The following is a 27,725-nucleotide window of genomic DNA, read 5'->3' on the forward strand; positions in this document are numbered from 1 at the left end:
CTTAGGCTAACAGTTGGACATTAATAGGTTGTTACTTTTTTCCGTAAGATTATTTATAGTAAATGGGTATTTATAGCGCCCATATGAATTAGTTGAGCTGACAGTTCCCTTGGTTCTGCAAATGTCTATGGTGGTGGTAATCACTTAACATTCGCCGGCTTGTTTGCTCCCAAAACAACATAACAAAAGAAAAGTATATTACAAATATATCTCGCGGTTTTGTAATTCGTTATATTTATTTGTGCAGGTCGGACGCTAAGCGGCGGCAGCGGGCAGGTGTGCAGGCCACACTTTCACACACCGCTTCATCCCTGGCTCGACTCCAAAGCTCTGGGTAGCGGCGCTTGGGGCGGCGGCTTCCAACAGGACAGCGCGCCCACTGACAAGCCTCTCTCCCCAGCGCAGCATCCTCATCCCCATCCCTTGTTCTCATTCCCTCCCACGCCACCGAAAGATTCCACCCCCGACTCCGTCGCCGCGGCGGCGCTCGGTCAGCAAGATTACCAAGCGGCCGTCGCGCACGCCACGGCGATGAGCGTCGCTTTCATGCAGCAGCAGCAGGAGCTGCCACTCTGCGGTGACGTCAAGCCCATGATGGGCGCACCGCCCTCCAAGCAACGAGAAGGTGCGCAGCCGGACTCGTGTCCCCAGGAGAGTCAGCCCTCTGGGGAATACAACACGCAATACAATGCCGCCGCCGGCGACTACTACAACTACCAGGGCAAGGGTTATAGCGGGCAGCAGCAGAGTAAACCGCGACCGAACAAGACGCGAACTAGCGCCGGTGAGTCCGCGCGGACCGTAAGCACTGCACTGCCCTCGCTCGCACTCACATTCATGTTCTCACGCTTATCCGATCACCTTTTACGATTTGATGAGATGTATAACTAACGGTGACGACAACATATCTAATAATATCGCTGATTCTCTTCGTCGGGTAAATTTTCATTTCGATTAGATCTAAATACAGCTTTTCAAATCCATAGCTGCTAATCAGTGAAATCAAATAATGTAATTGGTCTATTAGTTTGGACGGTAACGAGATGGTGGGCGCTAAAGTAGCTATAATTAGAATCTCATTGCTGTGTCTCATCGGGCGCGATTATTAATTGTACACTTAAATTTCATTTCTATTCGATTACTATTTGTGGGTATGATGTGGTCTGATAAGCGTGGTTGCACTGGGGATGGTTACACGGTTTTTTGTACATCACGGTGGTTTCTTGTTGGTGTCACGAGATTAACGCTTGGTTTAACAACTAAATCGGTGGAGGTTACTAACATTATATATACATTAACCTAACATCTAATTACGTTGAACATAAAGTATTAAATTGAGAAAGATTAAACTTATAATAATTTTAATCCGAACATTGAAGTTTGACATACTTACTTCGGTACGTGAGTTTCACTGTTTAGTTTGAAAAGTTATGACCTAGCTTAAGACCTTAACTGTCTGTGTAAATAATAAATTCAAAACGCAGTCACGTTAATTAATTCAGATATGAATAATGTACTGATGAAATATGCCGTTTTAAATCCGGACGTTTTTTACATTTTACATGCAATTTATTGCATTGTTTAATGCTAAATATAATTTTAATTAAAAATATGAAAATATTAATTATTTTAAAAATATAACAATATTAATTTAATTAAAATTAAATTCAAAACAATTTTTGACATAATTAGGTGCGTTTTGCGATTTTATAAATTTAAATTATTTTCAAGAAATATATAAAATATTTTTAGGTAGGTTAATATATATTTAGTCAAGTATATGTAATATAATATATACGATTAAAATATTTATTAGGTGATACATCGGTATTTAATGGTTAAAAAATTGTTATCCTTGTGATTGGGTATTGTGCAAGGCTATCTACCGAGGTAGATACCACCTATTCATAATTTTTTTCTACCGCCACGCAGTAATACTTTGCATTTCTGTATTCAAGTTTGAAGGGTGAGTAAGTCAGTGTTTTCCATGGTTGCCTGTGCAGTGGTAATGTAAGGAATGGTTAACATTTCTCACAGTGCTATTTTTTTTTATATAGTATAGGAAGGCGGACGAGCATATGGGCCACCTGATGGTAAGTGGTCACCAAACGCCCTTAGACATTGGCAATGTAAGAAATGTTAACCATCGCTTACATCACCAATGCGCCACCAACCTTGGGAACTAAGATGTTATGTCCCTTGTGCCTGTAATTACACTCGCTCACTCACCCTTCAAACCGGAACACAATACCAAGTACTGCTGTTTTGCGGTAGAATATCTGATTAGTGGGTGGTACCTACCCAGACGAGCTTAAATGTCTAAGGGCAATCGTGATGTTAAAACCCTAATGTTAAAAAATTATAAAACTATCGTTGTTAATATGGTGATTATTTTCCGAGTCGAGTTTGAGTGCGTCGGTTTCCCATTACCTAATTGTAGAGCTATTGTTTTTACGTGAGTATTAACGGGTACGGGGATTTCTATTTAATTTTGAAGACAATCTTCTGAATTAACTTATTATGAAATCGTCGACTCATCTTTGTTTTCTTTATATTTAAATATGTTAGATTAGCTCACCGTAACTCGACATTACATTTTTATTAGCTAAGTAATTAAATGTCTCGTATTGTAACATGACATTTAAAATATAATCATTAATAAATAAATATATATTAGGACTTGTTATATAAAGTTTACTTTTATATAATTTTCCATATAATTTAAACATATGCTTTTTATTTTAAAAATGGAATCTAAACATAGAATTCCGTTTATAATTAACATAATTATAAAAATTGCGAATTAATTAGTAAATGTTTATTTTAAATAAAGTTATAATTATCTTGGAAAAATAAATGTACCTATTAATGTATGTAAGTATTACTACATATTAAAAATCGTATTCGGAGATGTAATTAAAATTTATATTCGTGTAATATTGCTCCACTAACCTCTGCTCCTAATGCGACCATTGTTACCTCAACAATTGTACCAAGTTTTCGCAATACCCCAGCACAATAATATGACGAATATTCATATAACTAAGAATTACTCAACAGTAATTGTATTACGTTCGCTTTATTTTATACATAAATATGTAATTATATCTCTCATAGTTAAGCATTGACAATGGTAGGGAACAAAAAGCGGCCGTTTATTGTCTCTCATTACAGACTTTAATTTAAATTACATTTTAATGGCAACATTCAATTTAGCACAATTATGGTTATTCAATAATTTGTGAAATTTCAACTTTGATTAACATGTTCCGATCTCACGGGCGTGGATCTAATCTCGTTAATGTGTTCACATGGATAATTAGATTCGTAGTGAAAAAGACGGCGTTAATTACGATAGAAAAAGTGGAACCGCGTTGTCAATAAGCCGTCTCGCGATTATAATCGTACCGCCGTTATCGGTGGCGGAAATCGCAATCTTTATTGAATTATGTGATGATTTATAGATCGCTACATACATCGGCAATGTCATTGGAATAGTAATGGCGTACTTCGTTAGGGACGTGCGATGATATTCGCTTCTGTTTAAATCGAAATGTTAATAGACCGGTTGGTCTCGAGCTATTTTAATATTTTATTTGTTATGTAAGTGGTCGAATAAAAAAACGTTATTAATTCTTAAATATAATTTTACATGTAAAATATTTTATGCCTTCACGTATCATCACAATCACAAAATTTCACTTTAATCGCATTAAAGTGAAATTTTGTGTACAACTCATCTGAAAATTATTATTATTAACAAAAATACATTTAAGGCATTGCAACACACAAGTGTAATCTTTTAAAAATTATTTTTATCTAATGAGTAACTATCTTCCTGTTTTAATAGTCTTCTATACGCATATGTATAATAGAAGGCATAGTTTTATTAGCAGTAGATACATTTATTCGTATCAACCTAAATTATTATTACAACCTTTATAATAAGCCTTTTCAACCGGTTTTAGAGCAAACACGTTCTTGTCAGTATTTATTTAAAAAAAAATAACTAAAGTGTAACTCGTGAATATTTTAAATTGTACATTTTATTAAATAAACAGTTATCAATTTTTGTAATTTATAACTGTATTCTAACGATACTGAATATAGTCTTGATCGGATATTAATTCAACGTTTAACACCTTGTTATATTTATGACATTGTGTACTTGTTAATACAATGAATAATTACTGACCCCCGCTGTGATATCGTTTTTAAACGAATGTAACTTCATTTTCACTATTTTTATATTCTTTAAAAAAGTTTTTGTTAATATAATTTGAATTAATGTTTTAACTCGATTCATTCATAATGTTGAACTTTTGCGGTAGTCCTAAGTAAACGTGTCCGACCTCTAAATCTCGGTTCAAGGAAAATGTTAGTTAAAGTCACACTCGCTATTCAGTAAACGTATTCACAATAAGAATTTAAGATTTATTGGTAGCCTTAACGTTACCTATTAGATCGTAGCTCAGTGGATCCTTCTAAAACACTGCTGTGGGCTCGATTATCTCTCGTGGAATATTTTGTTCCGTCTCGTTTTTCATTTCATCTGTCATCTGTCAAACAATTTATAAACATTAAATTTAGTTAATAGGTTGGTTTAAAAATGTTGTTTTCTAATTATATATAAACCAATAGCTCTATGCAGATTTAAATTTCTATTTTTAAATTCGTCTATCATATTCAAACTTCATTAAGAGGTATGTTTGTGTTAAGGAATTCCGAGTAAACGCGCCCGACCTCTAAAACTAGGTTCAAGGAAAACATTTGCGAAAGCCTCGTTCGATATTCATTCAGGATGTTTATTTGCTAACAAGGCCGATGTGGATGTCAAATATAATCACTTCTATTTATTATATAATTAAAATAGTAAACCACACTTATGATAACTTAACAAATGCTTCTATTTTCAATGTATTGTTTTATGCAAATTGTTAAATAATTAATCGCTAGCTGTAATCCGCCCGCTACGAGAGCATCCATTTAAATAATAGATTATTTTTTTAATTTAAAAATAAGCCAATTAATATTCCATGACATAATCGACTTCTCTAGGCAGATTAGAATCCATCTAGTCGTTCGAATGTGTAACAAACTTTCAGACATACAAACTTTTGCATTATACTGTTTGTAACATAAAATTGTTTGTAATTATCGTACTTTTTATTATTTTTATTGGCTATAAGTTGTCGTGTGTTTTTTTGTTGTTATTTAATGAATTCGTTTATCACAAAACTAAATATTAGACTAGACGTACAAATTGCGCATAAATCGATGTTCTGGCCCTAATTTATATATATAGCGGCGGATTCTGAATAATCAGAAATTTCGGAAAATTCGGAGTACGAAAGTTGACAGAAATAGCATCACGTAGGTATAGGTATTGCCTAGGGAATGACACCAGATTTAAAAAAAATATAATAATGATATAAAACGTCGTATAGTAAACTAACTGATGGTATTTCTGTGTTTTATGTTCTTTGGTGGAAGCAATATTATGATAATGCGGCTGCCCGGATGTAGCCCATTCCATTGTTGGCGATCTGACCTCGATGTAGTGCAATAAAACAAGCGGATTTTAGAAGAAATTAAAATTTTCAATCTATCACGATTGTTATGTTAATATCATTTGTTTTTGTTAAAATCATTTATATATGTGTTTTTATTTCATCGCAATATCTATCAAGACTTAGAAACCGTAATACAACCGCATTAGACCTTTAACATAAATTATTTATCGTTCTATGCGATTTTATAAAATTTAATCAAGAATAAAAAGACAAATACAATGATTCAATACTAAGCTTAAACTTCTAAATGGTTTCTTTGTGTACTTTCTAAAACAATACGTTCGGTACGTTCACTTAAATGGCATTTAATTTAAACTACAATTCCAGTGTTTCAACGATAATTCAAATGCATCGTATCTCGAGTCCGTTGCACCTTTAGCTAGTCCTTAACGAAAGGTCTTATGACTCATAATAGACTGTTTTTATCCAAACTATAATACAAAACGACTGTTTCTATGCAACTCACGTAGTGTTGCAGCAACAAAGATGTTTCGCAGAAAGTTGCGCAACCAATTAGCGGTCATACATTTCACGAAAAAAGTTATGTTCCACTGCCCAAAAGCATGCATGTAATTATGATCTCTATGCGGTTGATGTAAATATTAAAATTGTATAAAAAAACGAGAAGGTTTTTCCGTCGTGTGTGATTGTACGCCACGGACCGCCGGCTAAGAGGAATGAAGCCGGGACGGCTCTCTTAGTGTGTTATTATTTTTGTTGAGTGCAATTCTTTTATGTTAGAATCATACTGTAATAATTTTACAAATCATCTCCGTACTATTTCGCATAGGTAATGTTCATGGTATTTAATTTATTTTTAGTTATTTGTAAAGGTCAATTTACACACATAATATCGTACACTTACAGAAGATTCATACACTATAACAATTGTATACCACTTTCACACATAGCATCGTGTAGACTTAATTTTAATGATATAGTGCATACACAGTTATAGTATAGTTGATAAAATATCAAACAAATATTAATTAACTATATTGATTATCTAAATTTCTGTTCAAATTAAAAACTTAAGCTGCGGTAGATAAAACTATACGCCCAAAAGGTTCTTTTGTTCTAAACATATGTAATTACTTGTTTCGATAGTTCTTTAAGAGTACAATGAGATTTATCGAGCTGTTTGGAAACGAGCCACTAATGAATATTTTGTGTTAAATATTCTTGTACTTAACAATATGTGGTAGGTAACAATACAGTGGTCCGTCACGGTCTGCCTGTACAGCGATACACAGTGTGGGATACAATGCAACACTCGAAATTTGCATATGACTTCGGCGGAACTTCAGTGATTAATTCATTATAAAAGTGTACTTGCAGCTCGCTAAATGAGTTTTGTGTTTATGTAATTAATGGGTTCGTACACCCTTTATTATTATCTGGATATGATTACAACAACGATTATTTTAGTATCAATACTATTTACATGATAAATTAATGATTTTATTTTGTTGTAGAGAAATAAAATGTTCGGCTTGTTTAACTAGCAAAATATTCCTCACGGACACGATCAGCCGTCTTAATAAGCTCGCGTCATATCATCGATGTGTATAATTATACAGGGTTCGCTGCAACCGCTCGTTGCAGTGGCGTCACTCGTAATTATCTGGCCGTATGATAATAACCTACGCAAATATGAGCGCCGCAGCATTGGTCTGTGCAGGCGCCGTGAAAAATGACTTTATTCCTTCGATTTGCATCGCCATGTCATACTCACTGTAGCTGATCCTTAATATTATATTTAGCTAAACCTTTATACTATAATTGGATTTAAGTATTTCGCGAAAAATACTGAATAAGACTACAACAAATCATCGACTCGAATACTATTTTCTATTTGCATACAGACCTACAATTAAGGCGTAATAACAGCCTCTGTGGCGCAACAAGAATAAGTTTTAAGCAATAATTTAATGGTTTGTATGCAAAATAGCCTCACCGTTACGTGTTGATGGGCCGATGCGCCGAGAGAGCGCGTCACGGTAGACGGGAGCAAATTAGTCCTTCATTTAAATTACATTACCCCGCTTCGTATAAGCGTTATACGTGACTATGTTCCAGTTTTTATAGTGCAATTTCATTCAGGAATATTCTGTCTTACTTTATTGAACGCATCGATAGTTCCAGAGAGGTTAGATTTATCCGTTAGTCGCGACGTCAGCAGTACTAAAGGGTTAATACGATGAGATATTTTCCCAGCGCGAGAGGGGCGTGTGAAAACTTTGCGCGCACTCTTCGAGGCCGGAGTGCGCTCTCTTGGAGGCTCTCGAAAAATAAAAACCGCCCACTCGGCTACGTAAATATGGCAGATGAAAATCTTTTATCGCGGTCACGTAGCATCGCCGCGTCACGACCGCGCGTCACTCTCGGCAATAAAGAGCGCGCCGCATTCTAATTTTGAACAAACACTGGAATTTTTTGCTCAAACTTCTGCAGTCGTTCAGGATAGGTTTATCTCTAGCTGGACAGGCACCGTTACGTGACCACTAAATGGTATCTTTATTTCACGTCAGAATCACGTCCAGTGAGTGAGCGAGCGGCGTTAGATCATTCGATAGTCAAAACAAGACCAGAGATTAAATAATATTTCTTACAATGTAAAGGAGTTAACATTTGGCTATGATGAAAAATCGGATTACGACGATGTAACCGTAGACCAATTAAATAAAAATGTCCATCTTTAATAATACTGTATTGGGTATATGGGTGTATTTTGTATCGGTAGAGCTGGTGGTTGTAAATTTAAACACTAACGCCTACGGCCAGTTCGACTTTTACAAATCAATGGAGATGTTACTATTGAATTTGATAGGTCTCTGATCGAGAGACACTATTATAAACCTTCATGTTGCTTTTAATATCCTGTTATTTTTTCGTAATAATCATTATTGGTGTTTATTTATTAGAAATCTCGGAACAAATTACAGGCTTTATCGACGTACAAAAAATAAAGGGTTAGCCCAAAAAGTGAGTTGTCGGTTCGATCGCAATAAGTTTTCGATAAGGTCCGGGCGATTTAATTGCCGGTTGTGATCTGGTTTTACATAAAAAAAAGATAAATGGCCATACTGCCTTAAGCCCGAGTAACATTCTGTGCTCGGTCGAGATGTTTTTTCTATCCGATATTCGACCACTTTCACCTTTCTTGTTAGATTCCTGCGCGGGAACCATTATTTATTCAGTGCGCGGCAGCGTCTGCCTGGGGACCTCTATGATCGCATCATACGTACTATCATCGCGTAGATATCTAACGATAAACTACACCAATATCGTCTCTAGAGCAATAAATGTGTTGCGTTCGAAATAATGATTCGCACTTCCGTTTATGTTTGTCGTATTTTTTTTTATTAAAAAAAAACGCGCAATTCATCTTTGTATGATATTTTTTTCTATTTTTTATTTATAATCTGTGAACACGTTTTAAAAATAGGATGCGAAGGAACTAAATGGGTTTTTAAATCGATCTCGATAAATAATCGATTTGGTAATCGAGTTTAGAGAAAGATTAGGGGCGGCTCGTTTTCTATATGAATATCCTCTCTAAGTAATGGAAAGAAGTGAAATTGATTTAGCGTTAAAAAAATTACAACATCCTACATTTTAGACGCCATTTTTTTATTATCATACAAAAAACCATTTTTTATTGAACAATAACAAAATTAGTAAATACTCGTATGTTAATAATTTAATTTATAAATTTAATGCCTAAGGAGTTAAAAATGTCTAAAAAATGTTGCGTGAAGTTACATTTATTCTCCCGGAGGGCTACTCGTCTGGGGTTGATTAACAAATTATTTGCATGGATTTTAATAAAATAGAGCATGCTATGACGATTGTAATAATATTTTAATATTTTGTTCAACATTCGAGATTAGATTTATTGCTTTTGTAGGAAAAACAATTGATATAAAATACGTCATTTAAAATAAGCCTTTTTATAGATCTGCGGATGCGTTTTACGGTTGAAATGCTTGCCTTTGAAATTATAACTTATGTACGTATAATACAATTACACATAGTGAAAATTAGCATGTAGGTAATACTTTATGGCTCCTTAACGCTCTGTTTGGTAAATCGCTCTCGACTGTTTGTGCAATGTTTTTTTTTAAGAAATTCGCTTTTTGTTTTTATTATGTATGAATAAAATATATTGAGTATTACTTTAAATAATAAGCTTTTATATAATTCTAGCTAAATATAATTTTAATTTCAATCCGATTTTTATATTAAATTTCAACCGCTTTAGATATATTTATTTGATTTTGTTAATCAGTACTGCTTGAGACTTTATTAGCATTTTAATAATAATAGGGTATTCGCTTTAAGTAATAAGCAACGTAACTTTCTCCATGTTTTTCCTTGCGTGTTAAAAAAAATCTTGATATTTTTCCACGAGTGAAACTTGACTCGCTTTCCCTTGTTAATTGAATATTTTTATATTTTTCTCAGTAATTGCAATACAGTTTGTAAACTATACGAGCCGTAGGTTATGTTAGAGTATTTAAATAGCGTGTTTTATTGCATGTTTAAGTAAATAGTGAAATTTGATTGGTAATGTTTCTGAATGTGTTTTCTCTCGTCTTCCCAGCCTGCCAGGAGACAGGTAAATCATCCAGTTTTAAGTCGCTTTATCATATTGTTTTGTTAACGGTTTATGGTTTATTTTTGCTATTTATTTATTTTTATCAATAACTTAATCATTTCATTTAAAAAATATATATTGTACTAAATTTTCATTCGAATACACATTAAATTACCCAACTCTTTTAAAAATATAGTTTTGTCCATTTTAAACATTAGATCTTTTCATTTTTATATTTATTTTCCACTTATTTACAACAATTGTATAATAGACATATTATGTTAAAGATAATTGTTGTATGCACAGAGGGTCGGGAGTGCGTCAACTGCGGGGCGACGAGCACGCCACTCTGGCGACGCGACGGCACCGGTCACTACCTTTGCAACGCGTGCGGATTATACTACAAGATGAACGGACAGAACCGACCCCTCATCAAGCCCAAGCGAAGACTGGTGAGTGTAAGAATCCGACCAATTTTATGAGTTTTTCAAACTTTTTTAAGTTAGGTCGTTGTCCTGCTTAACTAATACTAAACAATTAAATACCTACTACATACAAAAGTACCTACTACATAAAAACGCAATCTTTATCAGATATGGTGTATATATACGTGCAGCTTATAAAAATATTTAATTAAAGCTACAAAACGGATTTTTTTTATAAATAAAATGTATCTAAGAAGTTATTCAGTTATACTCGAGTAAGGCCTTACCGAAACCCAGAATGGGTGTTGTTTACAGTTAGGGGCAGCAATAAAAAGGCGGGGCATGCATACGAGCACGACAGCGCATTAAGCGCTCCCACAAATTGGGCTCTTAAGAAACCTGAGCGTTTCGACGAAAGATCTCTCCGTCAACGAAACTAGCCTGTCTATGACCGTTATAAATCTTCAAGTTAACGTTTAATCTAAGGTCGAGCACGCATAAAACTGAAACAATGCGACATCGCCGCTCAGACGTCACGTTGGCCCGGTTCGTCCGCGACCGCTAACGATTGGCCCGTGCCCACAATTGTACAATTTACTTTAATATCCTTTCCGCGGACATAAACTAGACGAACAGCTTAAAATATTCGCCTTTTGTTCGCTAAATTATGTAATGTCCAAACATTATGATTTAATCGTGCGGACTCGTAACTGGAAATATGTCCAGAGGTAATACGTTCGTGGCTCTACAGCGTTTTGCCTTTGTATTTTTAATTTCACTTGCCTTTGGATCGTAAAAATTTCCAAGTAACTTATTCAGTCATGGATTTTAAACCCGGATGTAATGATACCGACGTAGTTTTAATATTTAAAGTCAGTGTACTGTGTAGTGTTACCGTTAATGCGGCGTTGGAGATTGAATTCTCACTTTTAATTTCATTGTGGGAAATTACGAAACAATGCTTGCGTCGAACTAAACCAAGGAAGCGAGGGCGTTAATCCTTATATTTAGTATAATATTATGGCAACAGTTTCAGAAAGTCTTTTACAATATTTTTATGCTCCGAAGTGCAATACGTCCAATTAATTTGTCTTATAGTTAAGAATTAAAAGTGAATTTTAAAGTAAAAAAAATAAATTTTAATGTAAAGTAGAATGTAATAAAGGCAATTATGAAACGGAGACCTTGTCGGAGGTAAACAGAATAATTGGGAGGCAACAGTTAAAACAATCATTATCAAAATAGTCTAATTACTTAAATGCACTTGACACGAATGAGAATTGAAGTAAGAATCTTTGACAATACAAATTAGAGCTATGGTCGAAAATGTGACATTCATTGTTGGGTGTATTAAAATAGTCAACAATGAAGTGTTGCAATTAACAATTAAGACTTGAATATTATCTAAATTTGTATAAGATTTTCCTTGTGTAATATCAATGTTGAATTATTTTGATTACCGCCGCCATATTAGTAATATATTTATTTTAAATCTCTTTATATATCAGTTTTGTGGTAAGATAAGAATGATATAATTTTAATATTTTTGTGAACATAATATATAAAAATAATAATTATGACCAAATTTTGGCCACGGCAGCCAAATAAACTCAACGCAAATAGTATTGCAAATAGTGAACTGCACATGAGTAAATCTAAAGCTATGTCTACATTCGTCGAGCAAAGATGTACCTACTTTCTATTCTCTTTAGTGCAACAGGACATTAATACATACACACTCACCACCAAAGAGAGCTTAGGTGCTATACGTGCTTTCTAAGACATGACAATGTAGTTATGAAATATTCCTAAATATCTATAAATATTGGTAGCCTGACCCGGGAATTGAACTGAGGAATTCAGGATCTTCGCCGATATAAGCTAGCCACTAAGTAAGATATAAATCAAGGCTTATTTACGTTATGTATACATCAGATTTAGAAAAAAATTAATTGGTTGCTTTTCACTAACATTGCAATAATTAAATAAATATAATTATTGAAAAAATCATTTACAATATTTATATATATTAGATATACGCGGTACATAAAGTTGTTTTTTTTATATATAATTTAAAAAATAATACGGCAAAATTGCGTAATAAGGTAAATGCCTTTTACACTTCACATTATGTAGTAGAGATGGGTGTACGATAAATTTTATTATACAGGTTTAAACCTGTAAACTGCATGTGTAATTATTATTATTTTTTATTTTCTTGTTTGTTAAATAGGTTTGAACAAAAACGGTTTACGCATAAATCTTTGAATTCAAAATTAAATTATATTAAAATAAGTGTATAGAAATGATTATGCAGTATTTTTCATATTTTAAATAAAACATAATTATATTTTGGTATAATATAAGTAAAATGTAGTGATATATAGCTTAGATTGTATTTAAGAAAAGCCCTATATACATATATTACATGGATATAAAAATTGTAGTTGTATATGTAAGTATTTAAAAATACATTTGAAAAACGTGGGATGGTAATTAAATGGATTGGAATAAGTTGTATTCTTAGTTTATAATGGAAGGTTTTAATTCCTATAAAGCTAAAGTTACTCGTAAACAAATCAAAAGTACGGTACCCGGGCGAGGTAGGAAAATAACAAAATTAAGAAAACTGCATATTTATTTATATGCACAATTATTATCTTGAGTAAATAATACTGTATATGACTTTCATAAGCTCGACTCGTTGGAGTTCAACAGTTCGTAAATGCAAAAACAAATGGGATGAATACCGCTCCGCTCGGGAGCTCCTGTTTCTCATCTTATATAAGGATAATGTTACATTCGATAATTTTTGTTTATAAGCTTTTTACATACTTACATTTGTGCAGTTCTGTGTCGGAATATACATATTAATGCTCTCTTTCGTCTCGGGCTTATAAGACTAATATATTAACATTAATATTTGAAAAAATATGACGCGTTGATCGATTGAGCACTAAAATAGTGCGAATAATGAATAATAAAGTCATTAATGCATAATCAAGAAAGGGACAGACAATATAATTATACAATTACTTATATATAGTTTTAGATTATCTCAAAAACTATTTACTTTTCCTATTTGAAATGGGATCCAATGATTTGCATTAAGTCGTTTCGCATTATGTTTATCAAAACAATATATAATAACGTGCAATATGCATTCGTGAATCCTAGTTGGTGACTTTATAATATTAATTAAAGCAATCGAATATGTAACGTTAATACTTGATTCATTTTTCATTATCAGATCTCATTTCAGTTAACAATATAATTATGTATAAACCAATTTATAATTGATATTTATTTAAGAAGGAAATAAAAGTGATGAATCAAGATCATTGACAGCGTTGTAAATATTTATTTCCTCTTATATCGCACTCAAAATCTCCCACGCTATCCAATCGATCCAGGTGGCTTGCAAATGTCTCAATTACAGTCACTATATAGTACTATCACACAACTAAATCATTACATCCTCGTTCTACGCATGAGCAATTCAAGCAGAAGGCGGGCGGTCATAGAACTTACCTATTTGGCATTCATGGCCCTAAACAAGTGCCAAATAAATATTACAATAAGAATTCTATAGCCTTAAGCTTATGTACACGACGGTCCCACACTGTCTGCCTTACGTGCCTCGCCATGACGTCATTCATATGAGAATGAATAAGAATGTTTAAAAGAATTAATAAAACGTTCGCTTTGTTTAAATTTAAATTCCGGGAAATATTTTTTGAAATAAAATACTGAGATATTTATTTATTTTTATAAACATTTTGATGTAGATGCGGTTAAATATAAATGAATAATAATTTATAATCCTTCTATATATAAGTAAGCAACTTATTATACGTCATAAAGGATATTTATTATTGAATGGTCACATTTCAAGCTATATAAATGAACCCATTAAGCGTGCATGTCAATAGTTTATTAATTATAATTTGAGAAGGAGGTTTTTATTGTTGATACAGTAGTGACCGTTGTCGATGTCGCCGGAGACCGCTCGCCGCTCATCGATCACCGCGACCTGTCGAATAAATCTTGCTTTAACCTCTGGTGCAGGTTAAAAGAGTTAGCGGGAATCAGATAAACGCTACATTTAAATGTATTAGAGGGAAAAAAACAATATAGATTAAAATGACGATGATGATGTACTCCAGGCTGGTTTTCATCACGGCCGCTATTATCAAGGGAGAATGGTCAAACTCCGTCTTGCTGATGAATTTCTTGACATACCTTTTTATAGTCCCAATTCGGATTTTGTAGCCTAGGATATTATAACCTAGCCACTAAACCAACGAGGTTATCAAATCCTCACTAATACTATAAGTGAGTTTGTTTGTTAGTTTGTTACGCTTTCATTTCTTAATTACGCAACCATCATCATCATTAAATTTTGCATACATTTTGTCAGGGGTACAGAAAAGGAAATAGAGTATCTAAAACCTGCCCCCCTGTAATTCAAAGCCACATGCGGATATTAGCTGTAAATAAAATAATAGAATTATGAATATCATGTCATATCATTTGACGATGTCGGGGGCTAACTTTTCATTAATGACGTTTGAACCGCCGTTTTGTTATTAGAAAACTCCTTTTATTAATTAGAATTTCTTAGAAAAAACTTATTATAAGTAAAAATAACGAAATAACATGCGAGTTGAATTTGAGTATCGTGATTCGATTGACTCACTCATGTGTAGTTAGGTCGTTCACGTCGGTCGATCGGTCACTGATTCAAAGATTACGGCGACCGCTCGTTACAAATACAATTACTTACAAAATATTAAACCCTGAATAAATTGTTTACTTTCTGTAATTATTTCGATGCTGTGATTAAATAAAACCCTATAACGAACACAAGTAATAGATACTTAAGATACTTATACTACTATACTAGAAGTATAAGGTACTTAAATTTTTGACGCTTTTTTTATTGTGACATAAAGCTGTTAATTATGTTACATAATAATGTCTGAGGTTCTAGTTCGAAGGTTAAAACATTAAATTAAACAAATACGATGTAACGTATTTATTTTATCCGTCTATCAAAATAATTACCTGTCACACCGAATGCCGTATATTCTTAAACATTTCTGGACACATTTCGCGTCGTAAAGACGATATAAGTCGATGAAATTCTAATGAGGTAATGAAATTTATGTAGCGCTGATCTTGTTTTCCTTTTATGTCACATTATTATTATCTAAAGATAGTATAAGTCTTATAAATTATTTTCAAATAGTTAAGGATCTCTTAAATATTTATAATATATTTAAAACTAAAATTAAAAAAAAACTAGCTTAGTTTGTAAAATAATAAAAGCTTATTCATATTTCGATCTCTCTTTTGCTTTTTAGTTTGTTTGAACTTTTACATTTTTTTTTAAATGATTGTTTCATATCAAAATACTTTTTAATGACCTGCCAGTGTTAATAATTGTAATATTTAGAATAGTTTTTAATACAAGTAGGTACAATAGGTTCTCACGCAGGGCCGTGCCCGGTGAGTGACACGGCCTCGCGGCGGGGGTGCACTAACTTTTATCAATCTTACTCGAGACGGATACCTGACCAACCCGTGCGCCACCTGCAAGTATAGCAAGGTTCGACTCCTAGCGCTGTTTATTACATAGCAGATTTCAAGTGACGCTTTTTAAAAATGATTTTCAACTCGCTATACCCCGCGGCTTCCCACGCGTATTATATATGCCTGTTTCACACACTTCATGACATGGCCAAGTACTTCTCGGGGTGAGTAAGTATTGAGTGAATTTATGTAGAAGTTATTAATAAGTAGTCATTTTCGTTATATATCTCCTGTGTATTTTTTTAATTTGGCCAATTAAATATAGAAACTTTATGATATTAGTAAAGATTTAAAATAAAAATGTTAAATCAATATAATTATTTAATCGTTACTTGTTTAAATAATTAAATGTGTTTTATCGAAAGTAAATTATTTTATTTAATACTTGTACTACTACGAACTTACAGTGAATAATCTGATAATTACATTTTTTACTTTCTATTAAAAAATGTACCGTTAATTTATATAGCACTAACAAAGCTATGCAAGCTTGCGTCTGCCGAGAACTCGCGTGTCTTTTATTGCATTTCCATAAACACGGGCCCTTTTTTCATCCCACGGCCCGAGCACGAGGAAAAAAATTCCACTTTTGTCAACGCCTTGATTGATATGGTAACCTTCCCTTGTTTTAGCAATAACCCAAAGTATTCAGTTTGTTTTTTCCCCACCGCCTCGTACATTTTTATTTGCCACGTCGAACAGGTTTGACATATCACTAAATTTTGTAAGAAAAATTACATTTCTCAGGATTTTACACCGGTGGCCGGGTAGCGGGAGGTATTATAAATTTTCTAATTTTTTTTTTTCGAGTCTCAGTTCATTGTTTGGAATTGAACGTTTTTCTATACGCAGTTCTACAGTCCTCTACCTGTACTAGGCGCCAGTGGCTGTGACATTTATGGGCAGGATATCGGGAATGTATTAATGTCGATATTAATAACGGGGAACAGTGTTTTCGTAGGTCATAAATTCTTATGATAGAATGGAGGGTTTTTGTTTCATTTTCTTGTCAAAATAGAGGATGACATTTTTTGTATCGTTTAATGGGCGTGTGATATTTTTAAGGTAGCGTCCGTAAGCTCGTGTACGATGGCGAGGTAATCGAGTGATTCGGTTAAACGGATCGGTTTTGGAGCGCTGCAGCGCGAGCGATTTCACGCGTGAAGCGAAGAGAATCGATTGCCAGCTATGTGTATGGACTCAATTGGGAACCTGTGTGGCTACATTATGCTCTTTGTGGTTTTGTTGTTACTTCAAAAATGTAAAAAGACGATTCCTTCGTATCATGTTTAGTATGAGATTTATCGAATGCAAGTTAATATTTTATCATAGATTCAAGTAATACGGTTTTTAATTGATTCATTAACGTAAGTGTAATGGAATATATAGATGATTTACTATTTACTACTCATGAAGATATCGTTTTTAGTTTAAACGATAGAGAAAGTAGTTCTCGATATAATAACTTAATAAGAAGTGGTGGTGTTATAGTTGGTAGTGGAAAGACCCTCGTGTTACACAAATCGTTTCGCGCGGAGTTATTTATCGGTAGCCGTGGTGCGTCTGCGAACTCCCTTGATTTAAGGCCTTAAATTGCACACCTCTGAGTTATGAGAGCATTTCTCTTGAACTTACAATTTTATTTACGCAGATCTTCACTCATTTGTAAATAAATAAAAATACAAATACGCTGACTAAATTTATTCAGGCTATAAACAAGTTTTTTGAGACAGAATTGAGAATAAATTTCTGACATGATCCGATGCAAATAATTATATTTAGTTAAAATGTTTTTAAGTAGGTACTCGATCGGATCGTACGATTCAGATACAGTAGCTTCTCTGTAAAAATGCCAATCATCGTATTTCCTCATGTTGTTGCTCCCAAACTAAGCAATTAAGAGCATTAAGCAATCGTTTGAATGACATCAAAGGCAGGCGAACTACCGTGTTACGTTATAATCTGGTCTAAGCTTCGTCCGGACTGACAGCTTGTAAGTGCTGCGAATGATCGTGATGCACCAAAACAGACCGATATTTGTTCTAATAAATAATTCCATGCGGACGCAACTATGGACTTCATAAGCAATTAACGTAGCAGGAAGCCGCGGCTGTCATTAGCCCGTCAGCGCCAACTGTTCCTAAAAGTACACGAATCACGGTATACTCTCCGATATAATTAGGTACGATGCGTTATAAATACAAATAAATAAAGTTCGGTGCGATGGCAGGCCGCAATTTAGCGGTGCGTTCACTACGTTCAAATTGTTGGGTGCGAGCGATGTCTCACTGACTAATGACGACTACCCGCGCTCGGCCAGACTGCTGTGAGCATGTTCAATAAATATTCATATCAATGTTCACGTCAACTCATGTTCTAGATTCATTGCAAACATCGCGTTTAAGCCCTAACTAAGATTTAAGAACATTTTTGTTGCGTCTTATTTTTCGGAGTAGGTATTTAAAAAGGCGTGCTGTGTGTTTTGTTATTTTAACACGAATAAATCTACTTTTAAACAATAATATTTATGGGACGTATATTATAACATATGCTGTTAAATATATGTTCGTTATAACAATCAGTAGCAAAATCAGTTGAATTATAAAAATATTATCTTTATAGCTTTATGTTAAAGTTGATTAATATTATATGTTAGTAATGCGCAGTAATTTGTAAAAAATATTTTACTGTGAGTGTTGAGTTGAATAACATTAGATTAGGTATAATATGTAGGTATATGACTTTAAATAAATGGTTCAAAGCGACTTGGATTAAGTAACGTTTTGTCAACAGTGGTGTTACCTCCCACGCGCGAACACTACAAGCCACCGGGCTTCGATTCCCTGGTCGCTTCCGTATACAACTCCTACTTACATGTCCACGTAAAGGAGATTTTGTCATACTATTGTTGCTACAATCTACATATACATTAAATAATTAGACAAATTAAATTCAAGCAAAAACATACAAAACGATTTATCAGAATATTGTTAGAATATAATTTATTATTATTATTATTGTAACTAAATGCCATTGCTGGGCTAAGACCTCCCTTTGAGAAAGCTGAGCTTATTCTATTATGCTGCTCTAATGCCGGTTGTTTGTATACATATCACGCAGATTTTCATTTGACACAGGCAGTTTTCCTTACGATATTTTTCACTGCCAAGTGCGAGTTGAATTATACTTATATAATATCAATTAAGCACATTAAACCTCAGTGATGCTTTCAACCGCAATCTTTTTAAAAGACTCACGTGTTTTAACCACGAAGCCATCTCGAATATAAGTAAATAAGAAACAGCTTCCTAAATTAAACTAAATTTATTACAGTCGATATTGATCGCTCGAAGCAAACCTTTTATTTTAATATAGTCTTTATATTATAATAATTGAGATGAATATTATAATATAAAGACTGAAGTACATACAAACGCTAATGCGATGTAAATTTTTTATTCGTTGAACTGGTTATTCGCCAAATATGAGGACCGTCGCATACAATACATTTAAATGTATCGAATCGCACGATCGCGGCAGATCAGTCGTAATTGACGCAATCCGATATTATCCGCGATGCGAGATCACGCGTCGACGCGATAGCCTTACCGCGACAATATTCACGTGAAATGCTTAATGAGCCGCACATTTACATAATTGCTTTTATTTGTTTAAGTAATCATGCATATTGTAACAGCCTTTGATTAATTGCACTATAAAAGAACGCAATGGAGTAATTACATTTACATTAAACGGTCGCTGTTTGAGTAACGACTTTATTATTATTGAATAAATACATAAAAATCATGTAAAATAATAACAAGCTTATATATTATAGCTGCACATAGCAATACAATGTTAAATACGTTATTTTATTTCTTTAAAAGTGGCGAGTCTTTCTAAATAGTTTGATACAGCAGGAAATGTGAGATACAGATCATGTTGATTGTTTCCAAGAGATGTTATCTTTATAATGACAGAATAAGTACTCATAGGCGACTTAGTATTCAATGAAGAAAATGCTTCTAGAAATGTGCGTTAGTTCTCTCACAGTGGAGAAACACTACATATGTATAAAGTGATCACATTGTTCAGCCGTGTTAAAGACCGGTTGGATGCGGAGTAACGAGCATTTCGTATACAATAGACCTTTTAGCGTCATCTCGACGCACGTCAATCGCAAGTTGATCCGTGTGAGCGCTAGTGAGCGACAACCTTTATTCTCGAGCGATACGGTTACCCGAGGCGACATGACTATGCCATAATTATAATAATTTTAATAATTGATCGCCGTTTATGGAAAGTGCGCTAATCTCATGCAAAGGTTATTCAGTATTATTATAATGCTGTCTAATTATTTATTTAGCAATTTAACTCATTTTTGCACGTTGCATAAAGCATTTTTAAATAGTTACACATTTATGTTGCTTAATATGAAATAAGCAACATAATGTTAAAGTTTTAACACATTAAAGTTATTTAATAAATATTTTAGTTAGTGATTTTTTTACGAATTAGGAAGAGATATCAATAAAATGTTATAAAATTATACGCGAGTTGAACATCTATGATAACAAAAAACGAGCGGAGTCGGTTGAATTCGTATTAAAATAAAACGCATCCACGGGACTGACGTGCGTCCGGCGTCACTTAGCAGCGCTGGAATGATGTGACAGGCCTTGCCGAACCGAATTCCTTTTTCAAATTTAAAATTAGAAATAAAACAAAAAGTAGACTTTCCGAATCTGTTCCATTGTGTTCACGTTTTGGAAAAATTTAAATGGCCCAATGCTGGCCGTTTTTTCGTGGTTCAGAATCTTGGATTCGGCGTTTAAATACATACAGTTTCGCGGTTTAGCGCCATGTTTTTTCCATTTTCTGCGCATTCCGATGCGTTGAATGCGAGGCAATGCGGTAGATTTTGCGCGATTAAATCCCGGAGTGCGATAGGAATGAGTTGTTAGTGTTAACGATTTGGACCGATCTAAACTATAGTTTATCTCTCATTTTGGACTTATCGATTAAGTAGTCATTTATTTGTGTATGATTAGTGGCTTTATTAATTGCATTAAGCCGGTTTGATCTGGTAACAGTTTATTCACACGCACTAGTAATGAATGCTAATATTATTTAATATGCGGCGATTTTACGTTGAAAGTATATTAGGTTCGAATTGTAGAGATTATTTCACATATTACGAGTGGCAATACGAATGTATTTATACAGCCAGGGCGGCCTCTTCCTAACAATGCTACGCTTGTCGCAGCCATGGCGCAGGGCTGTCTCAAGGGCTCCTTATTTGAATAACTTTATGTTGAATTCAGTAATTGTAACATACAACATAAAATTTACAAAAAGGTAAAACAAAGACAATATGGCTGTAATTACTTTCATTTATTGCTGAATTAAGCGTTGATCGATCAATATGTACTTCATATAAAATAAAACATATTATTAGTAATTAAATAATAGCAAAAAAAAAAAATAATATTCAAATTTAACAAGTCTGTCTTGCCTAGTCTTGCCTGTTTTTTTGGGATCCAAAATAATGCGTAAAAAATAAAAAAATGAGACAGATTACAAGTTTCAACCCTATTAGAAGGACCGTGAATCAGGGCTGACACAGCCGCCGGTGGTCCGCGCGTCAGCAGCGCGTGCGCAGTTCTCTTCAACCCTTTCGATTTACATAAACCTTCTAGGTATAGCTATGCCACTTACTTTGTATTAAAAATCGCCAAAATATATGAGATATCGCCACTTAGTAAACAATGACCAAAACAATATTTAACATTTATCAAAACTTTCAATTGTAAGAAATAATTTAAGGCCCTTTATTCCCTTATTAACAAAGTAGATGACTGTGTAGTTAAATTTTAGGATTCAAAAATATTTTTAATAACCCTTGACGGTGGGCTTTCTATGCAAAGAATGCTCATATATCAATTTATGACTTATGGAAACTATTAATGCAACTTCACAGGTGACTGTTAAGTGATTAATTATTCAGTTCAGTAATAAATTAATTAATGGTCGTTTTCCACATTTCAATACCTAATCCGACATAAAAAAATATTATTGGTATTACACGTAATACAGTATATTTGAAAACAATAGTTAGTAAGTCAGGTCATATCTTAAGCGAAGCCGGCGGCAAGCGTTCATTTTGATTCATTTTTGTTCATTTTGCGCCGTTCCATTGTGTTTACCGCGTTTACCATTGTTCGAGGCCCATATAAATTGGATCGCGCTGTTTTACAGCGGTGACAGGTATATTTGAGTGGTCGATTTTGGCCGATAATTAATCCGTATTGTAAAATGTTGGCCCACCCTTGCAAGTCGCGAGGCCCGTCTTTGTATTTCTCTTAATTCGTGCCGACTGTTAACAGAAGTTTCTTTTAATGATAAATAAAATAAATTAATATAAAAAGTTGAATACAATTAACACAATTAAAACTTATTAATTATAGTTTCTATAACATTACCCATAGAGTTATTAAATTAATCTTGGTGTATTTTTAACGAGCATCCTACATATATTATAAATAACATAAATACATTTAATATGTATAGTTTATGATGCATCAGTCACGTGTCAGCAAAAACTTAAATTGTGCAAATTGTTCAAGAAAAAGTTCTACGATTGCGCGCGCTGAATGTCATTTCACGGTCACTTAGGGCTGGCTGCTAACATTAATTTATACAATAACTAACATTACTCTCTGACATAATAAATTTTGAAATAAATAGACTTTATATTTTATCCTTTAGAACGTTAATGTTTTTAACACTTTGAAATGTTATAAACAATTGTTGCAATTATTTCTCGCTACTGTATCTACTACACACTGTTTTATTAAAATCGTATTAAGGCACGGGCGGGTAATATATTATAGGCTAAAGAAAGAATAAAATTAACGGTAGTCATTAATAGAAATGCGAATTTCAATAAAAACTTAGATTCATACAAATGAAGCTTTACAGTCACTTTAACTTTGTGAATTGTCGATCCACAATTGCTTGTCGTCACTTAAGTTAATTTGGATTTTAATTACGGAATGACTAATAATTTTCGTATACTAAACAGATGACCTCTTATTTAACTTTGATCTAATCTAGTTCGAATAGTTCGTAATATATAACAAGAATAACACGAAAGTTTAATTCAATCGTTTTTCAGATTATCGGTATAACAGACACGTTTCTGGTGGTAGAGCTTTATGCAAGCTCGTCTGGGTAGGTACCACCCACTCATCAGATATTCTACCGCAAAACAGCAGTACTTATTATTGTTGTGTTCCGGTTTGAAGGGTGAGTGAGCCAGTGTAATTACAGGCACAAGGGACATAAAATCTTAGTTCCCAAGGTTGGTGGCGCATTGGCTATGTAAGCGATGGTTGACATTTCTTACAATGCCAATGTCTAAGGGCGTTTGGTGACCACTTACCATCAGGTGGCCTATATGCTCGTCCGTCTTTCTATTTTATATAAAAAAAAAAGAAAACGTATTTATTAGCAGCCAAAGAAGAAACGAGTCTTTTAGATTTGTAAATATTAAACGCTACCAATATAATAGTTTTATTGAGTGAAAGCCTAAGCGGTTAGTCATAATCATTAGTTTCGTTTCGACGCGGGTAGCTGTCACAGAGGAATTATTAAAGGCGCACCAATCAACTTTACGTCCATGGAAATGAAGAGCTGTCGGCTAAGTGACGCGTGGCTGACTACCGTCTACCCGACTTCGACTGACGTACGTCTGTGATTGCGCACAGATGTTGAAAATATTTGACCTTTGGGGTGACTAGCTTTTAAAGTTGTTTCAAAAAGATCCGTTATAACTCACTAAAGCCATAATGATATGTGTTTTTATGAAAAACACAAGTAGAGGCTATCTTTTAAATGCCTTACATATTGCTTGCATTGATGTTTTACTGTAATAATGTGAGTACTTAAAAGGCTATGAATTCTGTTCTCAGAAAAGGGATATAATTTTTTTTATCTGCGGTTATATTACAAGTCGTAAAAACTTCATTAAAAATAGTCGCATTTTTTTAAATAATTTGTTATAATCTTTATAAAATAATCGTTGTAAGGCGTTATTTGCTTTAAAATCAATTAAGTGGTTTTAAAGTCTTGTTCAAATAAATACATTATTCTCAATTGTTACTCTGTTGGAAGAATTAAGAGAAATACTTATTTAAAAGGGTCGCTTAAGTCAGGCTCGGCATATTCTTTTCGCAATTAATTTGCAAGAACGAGAGATCCGTGTAATGAACCCGTCGCACCCATCGTCGGAGCTTATCATTTCTCGTTAAAAAAATGATCCAATTAAGGGTCATGCGGGGCATCAATAAGTTACCGAAAGCCAGTTAAAATCTCTCGCACACCCATTGTAATAACGCATACGCTCTCAATATTAAAATTTAACAAGGTATTAATTAAAAAAACTAAAGCGAAAATATCTTTAAATTTTCTCAGGGCGCGCAGAGGGCTCGTTGTTTTATTTTTAATTCATTTTATTCGGCGCTGGCCGAGCGGTGCGTCCCGCCCACCGGTGATTTAAAATTTTGATTTATCGACGCGGGCGCGGGCGAAGCGCGGGAGAGCGCCTAGCACGCGTTGCCTTGTGCCTCGGGTAATTATAAATATGACGCGGTGCTAAACTGTGCGAATTGACCCTGCGACCCATAAGAACCTCGTTCACACTACGCCCCACGAGTCGTAAATATATTAGTTATATTCAACTGAACTATTTTTAAATTACGGCAATATTTTTTAGCCGTGTCTTCCAAAGTTATTTTTTTATAAAATAATATATACGATTCAAATAGAGCCAGTATTAACATAAGACATGTGTTTAATTACATTATATTAAAGTATTATTTAATTGTACCTCATCATAAACATGCATTGGAATAGTTGGAATAGATAACAAGTGTAATTTCCCAATTCCGATGCAAATGTAGAAAATCATGGTACCTAGACGGGCAGCTGCCGTATTTACGACTTCCCTCACTTCCCTACAAAGCCCGACTTCGCTCGTACCAGTTGCTGCGCACCTGTTTATATGATTAATCACCATTATTATTTTATGTAACTGTCCGGTTTTACACCTTAGCGTAATAGTGGAAAGTTGTCGTTGTCTTGATGTGTATTGTATGTTAATCATGAAAAATGTATATTATGTCGCAATCATATACAATATTTTAAAACAATTTCATACACTTCTATTTTTAACCGACTTTTAATTATCTAATTGTAAGGTTATTCAATCATCAAATAGTAATTTGGCAGTGTTGCATGTGTTTCTGTTTGAAGTGTAAGCGAGTCGGTGTAATTAAAAAACGCAAAGGACATAAGATCTAAATGTCGACGTAAGAAATACATAATATTTTTTACAATACCATTGTCTATGGCAGGTTGTGACCACTTAACTTTGGGAACAAGCAAATGTGTGCTTACCGTGATCAAATAAAAAAAGCGTTCAAGAGGCATTTTAAATACTCGTACTCATAAGATAAATTAATAAAGGTAGTAAAAATCTAAAATTAATGAGCTTGTTCAATGAAGCATTAATAAAATTTGCTTCATGTTCATAGTCTAGAAAAGTATAATATTAATAAAACATAGACCATTTATCCATGAGCAATAACTATAAAAAATGTAATGGTGAACGTTACTAATGGACGTCGTGAAACCATAAATAAAAGCTTAAGGACAAATATAACTTATTATGTCATTAAAATAGGTAAATCACAAACGGTAATGTTCCGTTCTAATAAAACGGTCATAGCTCTTCGATAACGCGACACAGAGGACACAGTGCCGCACCGTGTTACACAGATTAGAGGAATCCCATTGAATTCCATACGAATACAAAACACAGTGTAACCAGCGGAGTCGCCTTGTATCTAATTTGAAAACGCCCGCACCGTCCTTTGCCATTCAATGCAAATTCACACGTTACAAGAAGCGACCCGACGCTGAATTACCAACGTTTAGCCGCCTCTGGAAAATTGTTTTAAGTTGCGTTGTGTGTCATTTGATTTGAAATATTGTGTCCCGAAATTCAAATTAAATATACAAATATGATGCCTCTAAGTAAGAAATCGCCTTATAACTATAGTACAGTAAGTAATTAATTATATTAGTGAGTTTTATATTCAATTTATGAATTCTTACAATTACAGTAAGTGGACTAAATACTTACAACTTCAGTAATTGTCAATAGAATTGTGTTTGAGCCTAATGTAAAGATAACGATTGTATAACCTTAACTAAACGATAGAACCAATGCCGTTTGTTATCGGACAAGATAATCTTTAGATAGTACCTAAAATAGATTAATCTAGTTCCAATACTATAAAGTAGAATATTAAAAGTTAAAGGTATTTTTATATTTTTAACCGGAGATAATTTTTATTGCACGTAAATGGATAGGGCACATGATAGAATAAGTATAGTCTCAACATTTTTGAGGTCGACTATGTTATATCTAGAGCCAGTAGCTAGAACCGATGATTGCGGATTCAAATCCGAGCAAATACCAAAGCAAGTTTTTACACCGTCAGGAAACTTTTATGTGTCGGATGTCATTCTGCCAAATGTGTATCCATTCGCATTGAAGTGCCCTGGTGGAATAACAGCCGCTTCATGCGAGTGAAGAGGACGCCTGTGTCCAGCTGTGGTATAATTACTATCCGTTGCTATGTTATGCTTACAATAATAAATTATCCATTATATTCTATTAATCATTTTGTTTAAAAGGGATTTTATTGAATGATTCTGATGATACATAAATGTTATTGCAGGAATTTCTAAGATAGTTATATCATAGCAATAAAATTCTACAGGAAACGGATCTGTTTTAATTTGATTAGGGTGAATTTACAACGGATGGTTAATAAATAAAAATCCTATGTACTCATAAATTGCGAAGCATAACATAACATGTTTTTAATAGACTTATTTAAAAAACAAGTGTATCATCATTATTTTGACATATATACGAAAAAAAAATCCATAAAATTGTTTGATAAGTTTCGTTAAAATAAATTAAAAAGTTCATAAACGTGTTTACGTTTCTTGCGACGTAAGGCTTTATTTGCATTATTGTAGTGTTTCAGTGGCACTATCCATCAACGTCTGAGTGAACTAATTGCAGTTCATTCCCATATATTTTTTTATCTATAATAAGCATCGCGTACTTATTGTTTCTTCATGCAATAGTGACAGGAAATGATGTTTTATTGCAAATTGATTTTAATAGTAGTCGAAGTTCTATTCTAGAAGAATTGTTTTTGTTTAAGTCGTTTTTAATAATAGGTAAGTTAATTTTATTTCTCGTTAGTAAAGAGATTGATTACTAGTTATTTTTTATAATAATATATTCCTTTATAATATTGTAAAGAGTTTTTAGCTTTTGATGTCTTTAATATAATGAACGAATGGTTTTTTTTATTACGGCTCTTTCACCTTATTTAGACTATACATGTTAGATGCTAATGTGAGTATATTAACTATGATATCCTCAAT

At 33.6% G+C, this 27,725-nt stretch overlaps 1 protein-coding gene across 2 annotated transcripts in view; it reads left to right on the plus strand.

The window, feature by feature from the left end:
• The window catches only part of LOC126768659 (GATA-binding factor C-like), an 86,262-nt gene that overhangs the window by 32,598 nt on the left and 25,939 nt on the right, over positions 1–27,725 (plus strand). The window contains exons 3-4 of one of the 2 annotated variants that reach the window (XM_050486890.1): positions 248–784; positions 10,480–10,631. In XM_050486890.1, coding sequence (XP_050342847.1) covers positions 248–784; positions 10,480–10,631 — 689 coding nt within the window. The remainder of the gene's footprint in view (positions 1–247; positions 785–10,479; positions 10,632–27,725) is intronic. The other variant, XM_050486891.1, reaches the window with a different exon arrangement.

Source organism: Nymphalis io, chromosome 5, assembly GCF_905147045.1.
Source record: "Nymphalis io chromosome 5, ilAglIoxx1.1, whole genome shotgun sequence".
NCBI lineage: Eukaryota > Metazoa > Arthropoda > Insecta > Lepidoptera > Nymphalidae > Nymphalis > Nymphalis io.